Genomic DNA, 20,712 nt, shown 5'->3' on the forward strand with positions numbered 1-20,712 from the left:
GATTAATCTGCCATGAGTAATGAGTGTGATGGGCAAACATCTATTAGGTGCACTACGATTGTAGTGGTGTGGACATGTTGGGAATGTGGGTCTCACAAAGAGTGTGCAAGGGATAAGTCCCTGCAGGCACACTACCATCTATGCCCTCGATGGCTCAGATGGATAGAGCATCTGCCATGTAAGCAGGAGATCCCGGGTTCGAGTCCCAGTTGGGCACACGTTTTCTACATGTCCCTAATGATATATATCAACGCCTGTTTGCAGCTAGTGTGTCGATTTAATTATCATTTCAGATAACAAGGGCTTACAATGTGCTTTATATTGATAACATGTAATGACCCTGATTGCTTTCTTTTGCAGAAGTAATATGTTTTGAACATGCCTAAAGTTTCCCCAGAGGATAATTCCATATGACATAATACTTTGAAAAATGCAAAATAAAATGTTTTAACATAGGCTGCTGATTCACATTTCATAAGACAGCTTAATAAGTAAATTGCTCTAGGCAATTTAACACAAATGTATTTTCTGTGTTGCTCTGTCATCTAAGTATGCCCCCAAGAACTTTATATGACTGGGATCATTAAAAGGACTTTTGTCCTTTAGACCAAATACCATATTTTTTGTTTTGTTCTCATTCAGGAGAAACCCATTTGACCCAAACCAATATGATTCTTAGGCAAGTGTATTGTCAACAGAACTGTTTAGCTTATTCAAATCATTGTTATAATTTGGGAAGGTAGTGTCATCTGCAAAGAGCACCTTATTGGAGCTTTGGACAGGTCATTGATTATGACCAAAAATAAAAATTGATCCAGTAAAGATCCCTACGGAATTCCACCTTAGTTTGTTTCTCGGTAGACTTTTCCGTCCCATTACACACGACTTGCCTACAGTTTTTTAGGCCATTATCCCTGATGCCATAGAAATGGAGATTCTGTAGAAACATGTCATGTCCTGCACAGTTGACTGCTTTACTCAGGTCATAGAAAGTGGACTGAGCGGAGACTTTCTCATCAAACACTTTAAGAACATATTTTGTTACAGAATCTAGTGCATCAGTTGTTGATAATTTTTTTCTTAATCCATATTGTGCTGCATTGAATATTCCAAGTTTTTCAAAATGGGTGGACAGTTGAAGGTAAATGAAGTATTCTATTATTTTGACCAGTACTGAAACTAGTGATATTGGTCTGAAACTAGCAGGGTTATCTTTGCCACCCCTTTTTATACACGGGGACCACCCTAGATAATTTAAGCTCCTCTCAAAAACATCTCTCTGCTACACATTTATTTTATGCTTTTAGTCAATGGATGAACAATAAAATCAATTACTTTCTTCAGCTATTTGCAAGAATGTCATAAATAACAATGCTCTCTGATGACTTGAAGTTCCTTACTATGTTTAATTCAGTAGTAGGTGTAACCTCAAAGAAAGTGAGACTATTATTGTAGGGTTGTCTATAATATTTTTCTGAGAGTTCTGATGGATTTGTATCAAATCTACTGATGCTATTGCTTCCTTCTTCCACAAATAAAATAATCATTAAACTCTTGTTATGAGATACTGATTTTGACCTTATGTGATTCCAAGCAGTTCTGCATTTATTGTTAGAACTCTCAATGCATTGTGTGACCTTTTTGCTTCAGTGAGTGCTTTTTTATAATCGTTTCTCCCTCTTACATACAAGGATTTTGCATTTTTAGACTTAGTATTATTCTATATGTCTAACAGCATCAATACGTGGTCTTGCATATTGGACAGGGTTTTAGTGTACCAAGACTTTTTCTTTTTCAATATATGCTTTCTGCAGCCTCTTGTCAGTTACCTACATCTTCTAATTGGAACACTATAATTAAATATTTCCAGTAATGAGTTTAAAAAATTCAAAAATTATCTTATCTGTCTCTTTATTTGATAGACAATGATTACCAGTATTTCTCTGGCAAAACCAATCCCTATCTTAAAGGTATTTCCTGAAATTATTGATTTTTTTTCATTGCTTATTGGCCTAGTGATTACTGTTTTTGAGTTGGCCAAGGCACCACTAAGGTTGACTGAGTTGATACTATTAGCAGGGGCGGGCAAACGTTGCACGCGGCTCATGAGCACACAGCGCTGCACGTGTGCTGCTCGCGTGCAATCGTCGAACGGGACAGTGCCGACAGCCTGCAGGTTGCGGCAGTGTAGTACCAGGTTAAGCTGCGGATGTTGAAGCGAAGCGTCCACTGCGTAGTGAACATTGTATTTCAATAACCGGAAAATGCAGAGTGAATCAAGGAAATGGAAAATTGGAGATTTGAATCTTTTAAAAAGGAATGGGAGAATCATTTGTTCTCTGTGGAAAAACGTGAAAATTGGAAATGTATAATTTGTGACAGTATTTTCGCTGGTGAGCGGAAGCTTAATATTGAACGCCATTATAATAAATTTCAGTATGTTGCCGTTCTTAGTGCAATAAAAGAGGAATTTCTCAAGCGATTTGGGGATATATCTTACTTATCCCAAGGTTTTGAATAGTTCTAGAGAGCATCTGGTTTCTGTAGATGATATTCATCTCAGTTTGCAAATGGAATTAATAGATCTACAGTGTAATTCTCGTCTGAGAGACAAGTTCCTTTTGGCAAGACGTGTAATAGATTTTTATCACGACTTTCCACAGCAAGAGTTTCCTCGTCTCCATCGTGAAACCATGAAGATAGTCAATGTTGGGCTTGACATACTTTTGTGAGAGATTTTTTTCTGTAATGAAAATTAATAAGTCTCGGTTAAGAGCAAACATCAGTAATGAAAATTTACGTAACTGTTTGCGTTTGTCTGTATGTAGGAATTTTGTTCCAGACATTAAACGTATTGTAAACTCCACCTGTGATAATTAAAGAAAACGTATCGTAGCTAATAGGTACTCTTTCAAACCATGATTTCTGTCAAGCACTTCTACTAGCCTTATTCCTTCATTTAATAAAGCAGGCCAGGAAACAAAACGCATTACAGAGGAAGAAGCGGAGAGACGGTATGGTGGGGAGGGGTGAAAAGCGGGTGGCCAGCTTTCCCCTGTGTGCACTCAGAACACCTGTTAACTGCACACGTGCATGTGCACAGCACACGTGCAGAATTCCTGCCCGCCCCTGCTATTAGCATATATTGAGGACACATTTGTGGTCAGTAAAGGAAAACATTGTTACATCGCATTGATCTTAGGCACATTTAAAATAAAAAATACATTTTTCAAGCATGCTAGTTCTCAAGCAGGTTTATAATTAACGTACTGTAGGTTGAACTGTCGCAATAGGTTTTTCAAATCACTAACACTATGCTTAACAGTTAACATGTCAAAATCAAAATTACGATCACCATGTATTATTATGATATCATAGTTTGTGAATCTGTTGTCAGTGAGTCCACCAAGAAGGACATCCATTTTCTCTAAGAAAATGCTAATAATACCATTGGGAGACCTGTACAGTGATAACTGTTATTACCTTCATACTGCTAATTAGCTTCATACCTCTAATAACTCTACGAGTAGCTTCAAAATTCAGTTCTTTACACATATAATCTAGATCTATGTTTACCAATTGAGCAATTGATTCATTTGCCAGCATAAATTGCATACCACCTCTCTTGTGAACTCTTCTGCAATAAACTACAATTTTCTAACTTAAAAAGTTCATCTTTAGTGACCTAGTGTTCACATAAACACAAGAAGTCCACTTTTTCTCTAATGAACAGTCATTCAATACTAATTCCTTGTCCTTCACTCTGTGGATGTCAATAAAATTGACGTCTGTATTCTGTTCTTTCATGCTTTTTGGACGATACTTGTTCTTGGGTTTCTTAGCTAGTTTATCCAGTTTTTCACTCCCCTCAAGACATTTTAGTTTCCCTTGTTTTTTAATTGTTTTGCAAACATCTGTAAACATCCTACTTAATGTTAGTGACCCCAATGTATTTAGATGCAGACCACCTGTTCCAAGGCAGTTTTCATCTGGGACTTTATTTGGATTTATGAATATTGCTTCAAGACTATCACATTGTTCTTTTATGACACAGTTTATTTTGCAGATGTATTTATCACTTACAGATCATCTTTTTATTGTTCCACTGATTATAAGCAGGGAAACTACATAGACACTTCTAACTGAGCAAGTTAAGTTTCTTGTCTCCTTGGTGATTTCTTCTTCACTGCCACTTTTATCGAATGTGTCCCATCATGTATTAGCACACCACCATAGTTGTGCCTAAGTTAATTTTCTGCAGTATTTTGTTTTGGATTTTCAATATTTTTAAAAATGCTTGTTTAGTGGTTGCATTTTAATTCCAGGTCACGCATCAATTTTGCGTCTTGAAACAGCAACATTTTTCAATAATGAATCGCCTATCAATAGAAATTCATTTTTATTTCTTTGCACACTTCAGCCACAACCTTTCCTTTTAGCATATGTTATCGACTTGCACTAATGTTTATGTACTGGATTTTTGGCTTACTGATGTTATCAGTAACTCATTGGGCACATCTGATGTATTAGACCTAAAGTTTTGATCATTAGCACTGCTAATACATGCACACGAGTTTTCATGGTATTGTTCTGTTTCCGTTTTCATGCTTTCAAACACACACTGAACTGTTTTTCTCTTACTAATCTATTATTTTCTCTACCTGGAGTCACCATTTTGTTGATCACCGTCCTGCTGCTGATGTACGCACACAAATCAATGCGATGCTATGTTTTTGTTTCACTGCTTTCAGATGCAAGGACCTCTTTTTCTCATAAAAATTTATCTGTTTCTTGCCTTAAAATAGAGATTTCTCTTTTCAACACCTCAGTATCATTTTTTATTATCTTGATAAATTCACTTTTTGTTTTTACTTCATTTTCTGGTTCAGACATCTCAGAATGTGAGCATGTGTATTTTAAGTTTATTTTTGGCATTCTTGACACAGTGAAATGAAATGTTCAGTTTTTCCATTTTTGACGAGAGCGAAACACTATCCTTTTCTGTGGGTGCCATCTTGTCACAAAATGCATACCTCATGTAAACAACATTAAGGTAAAATTAGGGAGATTAGAGCTCACACGGAGGCTTGTCAACTGTCATTCTTTCTGCAAACCACTTGCAACTGGAAGGAATTTATCATGAGTGGAGGGCAAACTTGGAAAACAACACGGCTGTCATAAAACTATTCAGTGATCTGTTGCATACTAAACTTGTGCCTTTCATTTCATTTACATCTGATATGGATCCATTCCGTTTCTTTCAGATGATCTGCTAATTCTATTTCTGTCCTCTGCATCAATTTGGATTTTGAAAAAAAACTGTAATGAAATCATTTATGAAGCTGGAAATGTTAATTGTTGAGTCAGTAATGCTAAAAGGTCTATGAAATAATCATGATTTACTCTCTGGGAAGCTTATTTATTTGGTATTTAATACTCTTAATGTTCTGAAGCTTGTTAAAAACGTTGACAGAAGAACTGCTTGAAGTTCAAGAAGAGAGTTGTCTTACCCATTGACAAAGACAGATATTAGTCATGGTACCAGACTGATCAGAAGTGATCCTGTTTCTGGCCAAAATGACTAGATAAACTTTCCTCCATTCACATAGAAAAGAATATAGTTTGGAGTTTCACAGCTCATCTAATGACTGAATTCTAAGAATGTGTATCATGTATGGTTGATGGATTCATTTGGATGCCACAGTCCTGCAGAAAAAGGCTTCATCTTCTACTATCATGGGAAAAACAGAAAGGCATTCAAAGTACAGAGATGTTTACATTTTTTGGAAATAAGAAAGAGAGGAAAAAAGACTGATTGCTGGTCATGGAAATGGTATATCAAACGATGGAAACTCCAGGAGAGAATATCAACAATATAGGAAAAGACGGAATGCTGCTTACCATAAAGAAGACACATTAATTTGCAAACAGGCAGAATTAAGACACTTGCATAAAGCTTTCAGCCACAGTCTCCATCAGCAGAAGAGAAAAACACACCATTCATACACACTAGCAAGCACACCTCATGCACATGACTGCCAACTCCAGCAAGTTGGGCCAGAAATCAACTATCACATGGGATGGAAGCAGAAATCTGGAGGGGGCAGGGAAGGTGAAGGGATAGTAGTGTAGAGGTGAGGGGAGAGAGGAACACTGTCTGGCAGGGATGCATTGGCAGAGGGTGGCAAACAAAGAAGATGGGAGACAAGAATGTAGAGGAGATGATAGGACAGAGGGGGTGGAAACTGTTGAGTGGAAGATGTAGGGACAGTATGTTACTGTAAGTTGAGGCTGGGATAATTATGGGAGCAGAGAATCTGTTGTAAGGATAACTCCCATCTGCACAATTCAGAAAAGCCTGTGGTGGAAGGGGTGGATCCAGGTAGCTGGGGTAATGAGGTAGCCACTGAAATCAAACATGTTATGTTCAGCTGCATGTTGTGCCACAGAATAGTCTACTTTGCTCTTGGCCACAGTTTGGCAGTGGACATTCATCCTGATGAACAGCTGGTTGGTAGTCATACCAATATAAAAACCTGTGCAGTGAGCTCGTAAATGACATAGCTGCTTTCATAGATGGCCCAGCTCCTGATAGGGTAGCATAAACCTGTGACAGGACTGGAATAGGAAATGCTGGGTTGGGGGATTGGGCAGGTCATGCACATGGGTCTTGCACAGATATGTGATCCTTGTGGCAAATGCCTGGGGTTGGGAGTGCCATAGGGATGGACTAGGATGATGAAGTGGTTGGGTGGGCATTGGAACACCACTTTAAGAGGAATGGGAAGGATGGTGGGTATTATGTCCCTCATTTCAAGGCATGATGATTGACAATCAAAGCCCCGATGAAGGATGTGATTATACTGCTCCAGCGTGTAGTATTGGGTGATGAAAGGGGTACTCCTTTGTTGCTGATTCTTGGGTATGGTGAGAGGATTGGGGGTGTGAGGGGAAATAGCATGGAAGATCTGTTTGCAGACTAGGTCTGGGGGATAGTGCCTGTCCGTGAATGCCTTGGTGAGACCCACAGTATGCTGGACGAGGGAGTTGTAACTGCAGATATGCCATCCGTGGGTGGCCATGCTGTAAGGGACGGATTTTTGTTGTGTAGAAGGGATGACAGCCATCAAAATGCAGGTACTGTTGGTGGGTTTAATGTGGACAGAGGTGTGGATGGAACCATCAGAGAAGTGGAGGTCAACATCTAGGAAGGTGACAAGCCGGTTTGCAGAGGACTGGGTGAAGTGGATGGGAGAGAAGGTGCTGAGGTTGTGAATGAATGAAGATACGGTGTCTTGGCAATGAGTCCAGATCATGAAGATGTCATCAAAGAACCTGAACCAGACTAGGGGTTTGGCATTTGGGAGGCTAGGAAGGTCTCCTCTGGGTGGCCCATAGACAGGTTGGCATAAGAGGGTGCCTGCGGGTGCCCATGGAAGTGCTGCAGATTTGTTTGTATGCCTTTCATGGAAGAACAAGTAGTTGTTGGTCAGGATAAAGTTAGTAATATGTATGAGGAATGATGGAGTGGGTCTGGAGTGTGAAGAACGTTGGGACAGGTAGTGTTCAATAGCGGTAGGACTGTGGGCATGAGCGTCAACAGTGATGAGTAGCGATCCAGGAGGTTAAAGGGGTGAGGATGATGGAGAAACAGTGAAGGAATTTGTTGGTATCTTTGACATGGGAGTCTAGATTATGGACAATTAGTTGGAGGTGTTGGTCAGTGAGGGCCAAAATTCTTTCATTAGGGGCACAATAACCAGCTGCAATGGGGCGTCCATTATTGTTGGGTTTGTGGAGTTTGGGAAGCAGGTAGAAGATGAGTCTGCGGGGTGTCATGGGGGTGAGGAGACAAAATGGATTCAGGGGAGAGGGTCTGGAAGGGTCTAAGGCTTTAAGCAGGTATTCGAACTTGTGGGATGGGATTTCTCTGGCGGAGTTTATAGCTGGAGGTATCAGATAATTGACGGAGACTTTCTGCCAGGTAGTCATTGCAATTCATAACAACAATGTTGGAACCTTTGTCTGCAGGGAGGATGATTAGGTCATGATTCATTTTAATGTTGTGTATGGCTATTCGTTCTTCTGCTGAAAGGTTGGTGTTTTGAGGAAGGACCTGGGGAAGGATGGTGAGGCTAAGTTGGAGGTAAGAAATACCTCGAAGGTGATTAGCGGGTGGTTAAGTGGCAGTGAGGGATCACAGTTGGATGGTGGTATAAACTGGGAGAGGCAGGGTGCATTGTTGGAATTAGATTGGTTTTGGTTGGAGGGATTGGTGGCAAAGAAGTGCTTCTATTGCAGGAAGCGGGAAAAGGAGAGTGGGTCTTTGACAAGTCCAGTATGGTTAAAGTTGGGAGTAGGGCTAAAGGTAAGGCCTTTGTATATGACTGAAACTTCTGTGGAGGTCAGAGTTTTGGTTAAAAGGTTAACAGTGTTATGGTAATGTTTCGGCTCTGGATTTGGTGGATTGTAGGTAGGGAGTTTAGGGGGTTGTGGCAAGTTGAAAAGGTTGGCTAGACAGGGTTTAGGTGCTATGAGTGGTTGTCAAGGAGGAACACTGTGGGTAGGGTAGGGGTTGGCTAGTGGTGCCCCAAGACGGCAGTAGGATGTCAGCATGTTGGATAACTTATGAAGGTGGTATCTGGAATACTACTCCAGGTGCTTGAAAGCAAGGGATTCAATTTCAGAGCCAGCAGGGATTGCACAGTAATAGTATCTTGCAGAAGGAGCAGAGGTGGTTCTGATATACCTGTGCAATGGAAATTTGTAGCACCAGGTTCACGAGGGCCATGGACTGGCGGAATCTGAAAAGGTGAAGGCCATTTTGAAAGGAGGATTGGGTCATTTGGGGGTTTCCATGGTTTAAGCAGCATTTGAGAAATAGTATATGGGTCTGGGTTTTAGCCAGGGAAAGGGATACTTTTCTGAGCTGATACAGAAAAATGTAATTGGAGTCCATTGTGGCAGCAATGGTGTAAAGGTAATACACTCCTGGAAATGGAAAAAAGAACACATTGACACCGGTGTGTCAGACCCACCATACTTGCTCCGGACACTGCGAGAGGGCTGTACAAGCAATGATCACACGCACGGCACAGCGGACACACCAGGAACCGCGGTGTTGGCCGTCGAATGGCGCTAGCTGCGCAGCATTTGTGCACCGCCGCTGTCAGTGTCAGCCAGTTTGCCGTGGCATACGGAGCTCTATCGCAGTCTTTAACACTGGTAGCATGCCGCGACAGCGTGGACGTGAACCGTATGTGCAGTTGACGGACTTTGAGCGAGGGCGTATAGTGGGCATGCGGGAGGCCGGGTGGACGTACCGCCGAATTGCTCAACACGTGGGGCGTGAGGTCTCCACAGTACATCGATGTTGTCGCCAGTGGTCGGCAGAAGGTGCACGTGCCCGTCGACCTGGGACCGGACCGCAGCGACGCACGGATGCACGCCAAGACCGTAGGATCCTACACAGTGCCGTAGGGGACCGCACCGCCACTTCCCAGCAAATTAGGGACACTGTTGCTCCTGGGGTATCGGCGAGGACCATTCGCAACCGTCTCCATGAAGCTGGGCTACGGTCCCGCACACTGTTAGGCCGTCTTCCGCTCACGCCCCAACATTGTGCAGCCCGCCTCCAGTGGTGTCGCGACAGGCATGAATGGAGGGACGAATGGAGACGTGTTGTCTTCAGCGATGAGAGTCGCTTCTGCCTTGGTGCCAATGATGGTCGTATGCGTGTTTGGCGCCATGCAGGTGAGCGCCACAATCAGGACTGCATACGACCGAGGCACACAGGGCCAACACCCAGCATCATGGTGTGGGGAGCGATCTCCTACACTGGCCGTACACCACTGGTGATCGTCGAGGGGACACTGAATAGTGCACGGTACATCCAAACCGTCATCGAACCCATCGTTCTACCATTCCTAGACCGGCAAGGGAACTTGCTGTTCCAACAGGACAATGCACGTCCGCATGTATCCCGTGCCACCCAACGTGCTCTAGAAGGTGTAAGTCAACTACCCTGGCCAGCAAGATCTCTGGATCTGTCCCCCATTGAGCATGTTTGGGACTGGATGAAGCGTCGTCTCACGTGGTCTGCACGTCCAGCACGAACGCTGGTCCAACTGAGGTGCCAGGTGGAAATGGCATGGCAAGCCGTTCCACAGGACTACATCCAGCATCTCTACGATCGTCTCCATGGGAGAATAGCAGCCTGCATTGCTGCGAAAGGTGGATATACACTGTACTAGTGCCGACATTGTGCATGCTCTGTTGCCTGTGTCTATGTGCCTGTGGTTCTGTCAGTGTGATCATGTGATGTATCTGACCCCAGGAATGTGTCAATAAAGTTTCCCCTTCCTGGGACAATGAATTCACGGTGTTCTTATTTCAATTACCAGGAGTGTAGGAATGAAATGAAAATGGCCAAAATAGGTGTTGACGATTGTGAGAAAACATGGATAAGAGAAAAGATGTGTAAAAAAACACATGAATACACATATCCAAAAATATGCACAGGTACATAAAAATATCTACCCATGCATGAAACTGGATGACCCTTAATATAGACAAATGTAATGTATTGCGAATACATAGAAGGAAGGATCCTTTATTGTATGATTATATGATAGCGGAACAAACACTGGTAGCAGTTACTTCTGTAAAATATCTGGGAGTATGCGTGCGGAACGATTTGAAGTGGAATGATCATATAAAATTAATTGTTGGTAAGGCGGGTACCAGGTTGAGATTCATTGGGAGAGTCCTTAGAAAATGTAGTCCATCAACAAAGGAGGTGGCTTACAAAACACTCGTTCGACCTATACTTGAGTATTGCTCATCAGTGTGGGATCCGTACCAGATCGGGTTGACGGAGGAGATAGAGAAGATCCAAAGAAGAGCGGCGCGTTTCGTCACAGGGTTATTTGGTAACCGTGATAGCGTTACGGAGATGTTTAACAAACTCAAGTGGCAGACTCTGCAAGAGAGGCGCTCTGCATCGCGGTGTAGCTTGCTCGCCAGGTTTTGAGAGGGTGCGTTTCTGGATGAGGTATCGAATATTTTGCTTCCCCCTACTTATACCTCCCGAGGAGATCACGAATGTAAAATTAGAGAGATTAGAGCGCGCACAGAGGCTTTCAGACAGTCGTTCTTCCCGCGAACCATACGCGACTGGAACAGGAAAGGGAGATAATGACAGTGGCACGTAAAGTTCCCTCCGCCACACACCGTTGGGTGGCTTGCGGAGTATAAATGTAGATGTAAATGTAGATGTAGATGAAATCGTTTAAAAATACTCAAATATACATTAAGAATGTATAGCAACATGGGAGAATAGGAAAAAATGAGGTATGGAGTGTGTGTGTTTGTGTGTGTGTGCCGGCCGGAGTGGCCGTGCGGTTCTGGGCGCTACAGTCTGGAGCAGAGCGACCGCTATGGTCGCAGATTCGAATCCTGCCTCGGGCATGATGTGTGTGATGTCCTTAGGTTAGTTTGGTTTAATTAGTTCTAAGTTCTAGGCGACTGATGACCACAGAAGTTAAGTCGCATAGTGCTCAGAGCCATTTGAACCATTTTTGTGTGTGTGTGTGTGTGTGTGTGTGTTGTGATAGAGAATTAAGGGGGGAGGGGAGATGAGTTAGACAGTGTGTCACAAGTTCATGTGGCATGGGCAGGTGAGAAAAGTAAAATGCTAATGTACATCAGGATGGGGGAGGAAATGTGATAAATAGGGATAAATATAATTATAACTTGGAGGAAAGAATCTGGGACATCAGATGTTGCATTAACAAACTGCACAGTCCAGAAACCTGTGTTGCATGTGGATGATTGCTGATACAGTGTGGCTCAGAAGTAGATGCAATTTGGAATTAAGTTGCAGACAGGCACAAGTAAAAGACACTTACATAAAGCTTTCGGCCACAGCCATCATCAGCAAGAGAGAAACATGAACCATTCATACCCACAAAGAAACATACCTCATGCACTCATGACTGCCAACTTCAGCATCTCTGGCCGGAATGCAGGTATCACATGAGATGCAAGCACCAATCTGGAGGGGGGCATACTAAGGGAAAAGGGATATTAGTGTATGGGCAGGTAGGGGAGAGGGGTGCAGGGGAGAGGAACACTGTCTGGTAGAGTGTGTAGGGACTAGAATGGCAATGGGCACTGCATAAGAGATTGTGGGGCTTGGAGATGGGGGGAGGGGGGGAGAAAGTAACGAAAAAGGAGAAGAGCAGGAAAAGATGGGCAGGTGCATTGGCAGAGGGTGGTAAACAAAGAAGGTGGGAGATGAGAATGAGAAGATGATAGGACAGTGGAGGTGGAAATTGTTGGTGGAGGGTGTAGGGACAATATATGTTATCATAGATTGAGGCTGAGGTAATTAGGGGAGCAGAGAATATGTTGTAAGGATAACTCCCATCTGCGCAGTCGAGAAAATCTAGTGGTGGAAGGGGAGATCCAAACAGCTTGGGTAGTAAGGCAGCCATTGAAATCAAGCATGTTATGTTCAGCTGCATGTTGTGCCACAGGGTGATACCTGCATTCCGGCCAGAGATGCTGAAGTTGGCAGTCATGAGTGCATGAGGTATGTTTCTTTGTGGGTATGAATGGTTCATGTTTCTCTCTTGCTGATGATGGCTGTGGCCGAAAGCTTTATGTAAGTGTCTTTTACTTGTGCCTGTCTGCAACTTAATTCCAAATTGCATCTACTTCTGAGCCACACTGTATCAGCAATCATCCACATGCAACACAGGTTTCTGCAACTTAATGTGGTCTACTTTGCTCTTGGCCACAGTCTGACGGTGGCCATTCGTCCTGGTGGAGAGTTGTGTGGTAGTGATACAAATATAAAAACTGTGCAATAATTGCAGCAGACTACTAAATGACATGGCTGCTTTCACAGGTGACCCTGCTCCTGATGGGGTAGGATAAGCCTTTGACAGGACTGGAAATAGGAAGTGGTGGGTGGGTGGACTGGGGAGATCATGCACGTGAGTCTTTCACAGAGATACGATCCTTGTTGCAAGGTGTCGGGGTTTGGTAGTACCATGTTGGGATTGGGAGGGGCATAGTGATGGACTAGAGTGTTGTGGAGGTTGGGTGGACAGTGGAACATCACTTTAGGAGAGGTGAAAAAGATCTCAGGTAGGATGCCCCTCATTTTAGGTCATAATGATAGGTAATCAAAGCCCTGGCAAAGGATGTGGTTCAGTTGTTCCAGCACAGGGTGGTACTTGGTGATGAAAGAGCTTTGCAGACAAAGGTCTGGAGGCTAATGCCTGTTTGTGAAGGCTTTGGTGAGACCATCAGCATACTGGACAAGGAATAATGTCAGTGTAGATACGCCACCCATCAGGTGTGGGCCACCTGTGAAAGCAGCCGTGTCATTTACCAGCTCTGCTGCAATCATTGCACAGCCTTTTATATTTGTATGACTACCAACCAGCTGTCCGCCAGGGTGAACGGCAACCACCAAACTGTAGCCAAGAGCAAAATAGACCACCCTGTGGCACAGCATGCACTCCACATGACATGCTTGGTTTCAGTGGCTGCTCTCCTACCTTATCTACCTGGATCCTCCCTTCCACCACCAGCTTTGCTGAGCTTAACAGATGATTGTTACACTTACAATATTGCTGCTCAGGATAAACAAATGTAATAAGATTTTATTTATATTCTAAAGGCTGAAGCCTTTTGATACAGCCTTTTATCTCCTATAATTACCTGTTTATTTTGGGTCCATTTCATTGTCACCATCTTATCATTTTCTCAATGCATTTAAAGTGGAGTGAGCACATCAAACAACCAAAATGGTAAAGAGCAGCAATTATTGATTGCTTCCGTTCTAGCGTTATTAGAGCAGATCCAGAATTCATCTAGTAACTAGCCATTATCACAGTCATGGAGTGCATTCCACTTACCTAATGGAAGGTAATTTAATGAAGTTTTCACATAAAACTAACCATAGGAAAGGCAGATGTCAGACAGATTCATTGGAAAAAATTTCTGGAAGTGTAGTCCATCTATAAAGGAGGTAGCTTACAAAACCTTCATTCAACCAGTACTTGAATATTGCTCTCCACATGTAGACCCTTAGCGATAGGATTGGTAGAGGAAGCAGAAGATACCAAGAGTAGTATTGTGTTTTGTCAAGAGTGCATTTAGTAATCATAAAAGCATCACAAAGGTGCTAATCTAGTTCCAGTAGCAGATGCTACAAGAAAGGCAATGTGTATCACAGTGTGGTTTAATGTTAATATTCAGAAAGTGATGTTTGTAGAGAAGTCAATGAACATTTTGCACATCTCAAAAATATCTCACAAAAATAACGAAGGTCAAAATTCAGAGATTCAAATGGACATGAAATATTGCCTCATCAACAGTTGTTCACTCCAACATAATGCACGATTAGTAGAGGGAAAGAGGGGAGTGACACTGATATATTAAGTACTCACCGCCAGATGGAATAATGCAGCTTGTGGAGGACAGATGAAGAAGTAGACTGAGGATATCCCTGTTGCCATGTCCTTCAGTGTAAGATTATGTCTGTTGAGAGGGACAGGTGAAAGATTCTGTTCTCTTGCCTTGCTGCCAAGGGCAAACAGTAAGCTGTAACTATTTATTTTTGTTAGGGTTTAATGTATCAAAAAATTTCCTAGCTCTGTAATGTTTACTCATTAATAAATTACCCAATCTTCATGAATAGAAGGATTCACTCACTGAATTGCCTTTTTTTGTTTTTTAAATTTTTATTTTAGTTTTAATTGTTCTTATATACTGAATGAATTATTTGTTAATTGCAGTGATGATTACATCAATAGATCATATCGTCAGTCCCTATCAAATGTTACGTTAGTGGCTGAATACTTGGACTGACAATTTCAAAGAAACTGGATAGAATATTTGATTGTTACATGAGATGAACTGCAATGCTCATTTCTGTTAAATAATTTCGGTAATTTATTTCCTTCCATTGGAATGAGTTAATGGTAATCACTCACTGTATATAGGAAGCACTTGGATATAAATAGGCAGATAAGGATTTGGAATATGGCAGTATTTTACTTAATCTTTAGTTCATCAGAGCACCTCTTCCTTTAGATGCACAGCAGCCAGCAGTGGCCATATCATTTTGTTCTTGCACCTTATGATAAATGATTTACAACTTGTTGCTTGCTATCACATCCACCCCTCGGTAGGACAGTTGTCCTAGGAATTCGTAACAAAATAAGCAACTGTAAGCTTAGCATAATTTTATCAGTTACACAAAAGTAATTTTGCTTACATACTGTCAGGCAACTCTACAAAACTACTTAATACAGACTGTTTTAGTGATCTGAGACAAGTTACTGCAGCACACTTGTAGTAATTTATTAATGTTGCAGTTTTCATTTGACAAATGTTCTGTTAATATTAGTGGCTTTTCTTGTTGATTGTTGACTAAATTCTATTATACGAGGTGCATTCAAGTTCTAAGGCCTCTGATTTTTTTTCTAATTAACTACTCACCTGAAATCGATGAAACTGGCGTTACTTCTAGACGTAATCACCCTGCAGACGTACACATTTTTCACAACGCTGACGCCATGATTCCATGGCAGCGGCGAAGGCTTCTTTAGGAGTCTGTTTTGACCACTGGAAAATCGCTGAGGCAATAGCAGCACGGCTGGTGAATGTGCGGTCACGGAGAGTGTCTTTCATTGTTGGAAAAAGCCAAAAGTCACTAGGAGCCAGGTCAGGTGAGTAGGTCCATGAGGAATCACTTCAAAGTTGTTATCATGAAGAACGTTAGCTCGATGTGCGGGTGCATTGTCTTGGTGAAATAGCACACGCACAACCCTTCCCGGACGTTTTTGTTGCAATGCAGGAAGGAATTTGTTCTTCAAAACATTTTCGTAGGATGCACCTGTTACCGTAGTGCCCTTTGGAACGCAATGGGTAAGGATTACGCCCTCGCTGTCCCAGAACATGGACACCATCATTTTTTCAGCACTGGCGGTTACCCGAAATTTTTTTGGTGGCGGTGAATCTGTGTGCTTTGATTGAGCTGACTGGCACTTTGTTTCTGGATTGAAAAATGGCATCCACGTCTCATCCATTGTCACAACCGACGAAAAGAAAGTCCCATTAATGCTGTCGTTGCGCGTCAACATTGCTCGGCAACATGCCACACGGGCAGCCGTGTGGTCGTCCGTCAGCATTCGTGGCACCCACCTGGATGACACTTTTCGCATTTTCAGGTCGTCATGCAGGATTGTATGCACAGAACCCACAGAAATGCCAACTCTGAAGGCGATCAGTTCAACAGTCGTTCGGCGATCCCCCAAAACAATTCTCTCCACTTTCTCGATCGTGTCGTCAGACCGGCTTGTGCGAGCCCGAGGTTGTTTCGGTTTGTTGTCACACAATGTTCTGCCTTCATTAAACTGTCGCACCCACGAACACACTTTCGACACATCCATAACTCCATCACCACATGTCTCCTTCAACTGTCGATGAATTTCAATTGGTTTCACACCACGCAAATTCAGAAAACGAATGATTGCACGCTGTTCAAGTAAGGAAAACGTCGCCATTTTAAGTATTTAAAACAGTTCTCATTCTCGCCGCTCGCGGTAAAATTCCATCTGCCATACGGTGCTGCCATCTCTGGGACGTCTTGACAATGAACGCGGCCTCATTTTAAAACAATGCGCATGTTTCTGTCTCTTTCCAGTCTAGAGAAAAAAAATCGGAGGCCTTAGAACTTGAATGCACCTCGTAATTCTTCAAAAATATTAAGTAAACCAATCATCATACAAATTAATTAATTTATTTATTTACAGCTCTTTATCACAATCATGGACAAACTAAGATTAGAAATAAAGGCCATGGATGAGCTTCATCCAGACCTCCGTGATCTGATGGATACAATGAATCGTTTAAGTCTCTTGGGATCAGATTTTGAGGGCAAACAGAAAGTGGCAAGTTGGCTTACAACTTTGTCTAGTATGCAAGCATCGGATGAACTGACAGATACTCAGGTGCGGCAACTTTTGTTTGACTTGGAATCCTCTTACACAGCCTTTAACAGAATTTTGCATCAGTCTTAGTGGACTGTAATTCTCTTGTACAAAGAGTGCAGAATTTCATTGGTGTGAAGACAATAAAAGTGGTGTGGATATATTTCACTGCCTCCTGTGAGAAATATGTCACTATATAATGTGAGTACTTGTAAGGAGTGTAAAATGTATAAGAAAAAAGTTTAAATAAAATGATGTAAGATTGATATTTCATTGGTTCATGCTACTAATTCAGAGTTGTTATAGATAGTAGGTGTGTGTGTGTGTGTGTGTGTGTGTGTGTGTGTGTGTGTGTGTGTGTGTGTGTGAGCTGTTTCTGAAGGACTTTTTGTCTGAAAACTAACAGTTTTCCAGGTTTTTCATTGGGTCTGCCTACAACTCAACACCACTTCTGTGACGAGTAGCAATCTATTCCTTCCGTATTGTTGTTAATCCATCCTAGACTTTCCGTTGTTTAATCCTTCAACATTTTATTGTATTCTGTGTTTTATCATTTGTGAGGAAAGGGGAGGCATATTTTTTGGACATTCAGCAGACTAGTTGCTGATGACAATAAGAATGTAGACTAAATAGTGTATCAGTAACTTGAAAGCAGAACAATAACCAGAAAGAAGCTATAAAGAGAACTGAGGTAAGAAAAAGAAAGTGTAATAATTATTAGGTTGAATGTTCCTGACAGCTGTCCGCCACACTGAGAACTGCGCAGACATCTTTACATTTCCTGGACCACTTTCTACTTCCTGTGTATGCTGTGTAGAAGTGACTGTGAAAGACAAAGATCTGGACTAGAGGCCCAGTGAAGCACACTTTTTAATTTATTGGTGAGGTTCATTACTGCACTCATACCACCAAGAGTTGAATTGTGCATAATTATATTCATTGCAAATGAAAGTAAAAAAAAAAAGTGCTAAGAACATTTGTGATAAACATAGTGTAGACTTACCAGCTGCCAAATTAGGAGCAACAGTGGAACTGAAAGACCCAAAATTTTAAAGACTGCTTTCAGATCTGTAGCTTTGGAATAACTTAAGTCTGTCATCAGTAAAAGGTTGAGAATAGGAAAAATGAAAGGTGTATACTTATGCATTACAGCTCCTTTAAAAAATGCCTTTCATTCAGATAATTATGTTGGGGCTCCTTTCATAACTGTGTAGCCTTGGCTTACGTGACTCAGTGGGCCTTGTCAAAAGATTACAGTATTGTTCATAAAATTTGACCGTGCTTGTCATATGAGGAGTGATTTAAATAATGTAAAATGTGTTAAACCTGGACATTCCATTGTTAGACTGAATGATTACTAACAACACCAGCATTATCACAGAGTGTCAGAGTGACAAAGGAAGGATGAGAGTTACAATTGATGACAATACACAGTCCAGAAGGAAGGGGATATGATGTCTGCAGTAAATTGGTACTGGATTGAACATTGCAGTAACATTAAGAAGGAAACACTTTGCTGATGTTCTGAATATATATTTGCAGCATCTCAGGAAGGAGTTTTAATTTTAATATTCATAAATAGCTAATTTTCTTTGATCACCACCAAGGCACCAATTGACATTACAAGATTTTCTTGACATGGATCAGGCCAGTTTTCTGTCAGCATCTATTTGAGCAATGTTTTTCCTTCTGCAAACCACACTCGTACCACCGATAAAAGAACACACTATATACATGTTATTGTTTCCACTGCATTTTGTTCAAGAATTTTGGGGGAAGGTATGATGCTTGCCATAGCCACATTGTTTCTAAGTTATGTATGCCTGACCTGTGAAACAACACACTTCTTGAAGCTCAATCCTATTGGCTGGATTCATATTAGACAAAACTGGTTTCCAATCCATGAAGTGATCATTAAGACCACCCTCCTGTTACTATAAGTGCTATTGTGCCCCAGTGAACACTGTTAGGGGCAGTTACGAAACAACATAATGTTTCAGTGTATTGTTGGTTGAACTACCTGTATTGTGACAATGCGGTAATTTCATTGAAGAGCCCACAATCATAAGATGAGCTATGTATACACGAGATAAATAGACATTGTTAGTAAGCAACTTGTGGAATACCACCTGCACATAACACTGACATAATTGCTCACATGAAAATCTGCACACATACCCATTACTATTTCCAAAGTGAAATCTTTGCAGTTTGCAATAAACCGTAGAAGTTGAAGTATATACAAAAGATCCATCAAGTACCTTTGACACTCTGCCTGTTCTTGTTGAGTCACCATTTGAATGAGCTGACTGGCATGGTTGAGAGACAAGTGGATCACAAAGAATTGGCGAAATGTTCCTCCCATACTTGTGAGGAGCATTAGTGTATTCTTGGTATTGTTTTTAAACAGTTCACATATTTGCTTATAAGTTTTTGATTTCTACAGGAAAGTGGTGTATCTCTCTTGTATGGACTTTCCCACCTCAAAAAAGTAGATTAATAAACATGTGTCTACATTAATTTGTCCACCTCTGATAGAGAGGGTCTTACATATACAATGGATAATTCATCTGTCCATTTCTCCTTTTAACAGGCATTGTAATTGTTGAATTGAGAGGGGGTGAAGGGGGTATAAATCTGCTTGATTTAAACAGTTATATATTTAAAGCCCCGTGCTCTCAGAAGATCCATACTTCTTCAATTCATAGGTAACACACTTTTGCACAATGAAGCTCTTCTCTACCATTCATCTTGGTATGCTTATGTCCCCCCCCCCCCCAAATCTCTCCCCCCCCCCCCCCAATCTCTCTCCCTGCCTCCCCCCCTGTCCCTGTGTGTGTGTGTGTGTGTGTGTGTGTGTGTCACTGTATTTATTGGTCTGTTTCATTATTTTTGTGCACAGTTACAAATTGATATTGGAGACAATGTATACATACAGGTTAATGTCTTCATGCTCTTCTCAAGAACTTATATCAGTTTTCTAGTGAAAAAGCATTGTGTTGATCACAGCTTACAATTGTTTTAAGGAAACAAATTTACATTAAATAACAACACTTTTTTATGAATTAACAATTAACCTAAATAATTATAAAAGCAGAGTGATATTTCCAGTTTGTGTGACATCTCCACGACTATAGTTTACAGCTTTTGTATTTGTACAAATGCCACAAATTTAAAGATTAGAAAATATTTACAGTTTATGTGACATACACTGAGTATGTTACTGAACTATTCTATAGGAGCTCATCCACATTTTAGAAAGCAGCAAGCTTCACCAGCTTCTACATAGTGTAAGATTTTATATATATATTCACCAACACTATAACACAGTGTATTTAAAAGATACATTTTTAGAGCTGTTTTAAAATTCCTTTAATTTTTTTGTGTCTTAATGTGGTGTGGTAGCTTGTTAGGAAGTTTTTTCCCTGCTAGAAGGGGCCCATCTTGTCTAAGTTTTGTTTTTGCATATTCGCTATGCAGTTCCTTTTTCTACCATGTTTTGTACTTATGAGTTGTTTCATTTTTTGTACTAATTGATCACCAGTGTTCATTATTTTCTTAGTGAAACATGTAACTTCCAAAATGTATAAGCAAGGTAGTGGAAGTACTTGTAGGTTCTTAAATAGTGGCCTGCATGAGCTTTAGTTGCTAATGGCCTTGCTGCAGTGGTAATACCGGTTCCCGTCAGATCACCGAAGTT

At 41.4% G+C, this 20,712-nt stretch overlaps 1 protein-coding gene across 1 annotated transcript in view; it reads left to right on the plus strand.

Moving 5' to 3' along the window:
* LOC126092483 (vacuolar protein sorting-associated protein 28 homolog) overlaps positions 1-17,280 on the plus strand; it is a 69,519-nt gene extending 52,239 nt beyond the window's left edge. The window contains exon 5 of the mRNA XM_049908101.1: positions 16,836-17,280. Coding sequence (XP_049764058.1) covers positions 16,836-17,102 — 267 coding nt within the window. The 3' untranslated portion in view covers positions 17,103-17,280. The remainder of the gene's footprint in view (positions 1-16,835) is intronic.
* The last annotated feature ends 3,432 nt before the right edge of the window (positions 17,281-20,712 follow it).

Source organism: Schistocerca cancellata, chromosome 7 (assembly GCF_023864275.1).
Source record: "Schistocerca cancellata isolate TAMUIC-IGC-003103 chromosome 7, iqSchCanc2.1, whole genome shotgun sequence".
Classification (NCBI taxonomy): Eukaryota; Metazoa; Arthropoda; class Insecta; order Orthoptera; family Acrididae; genus Schistocerca; species Schistocerca cancellata.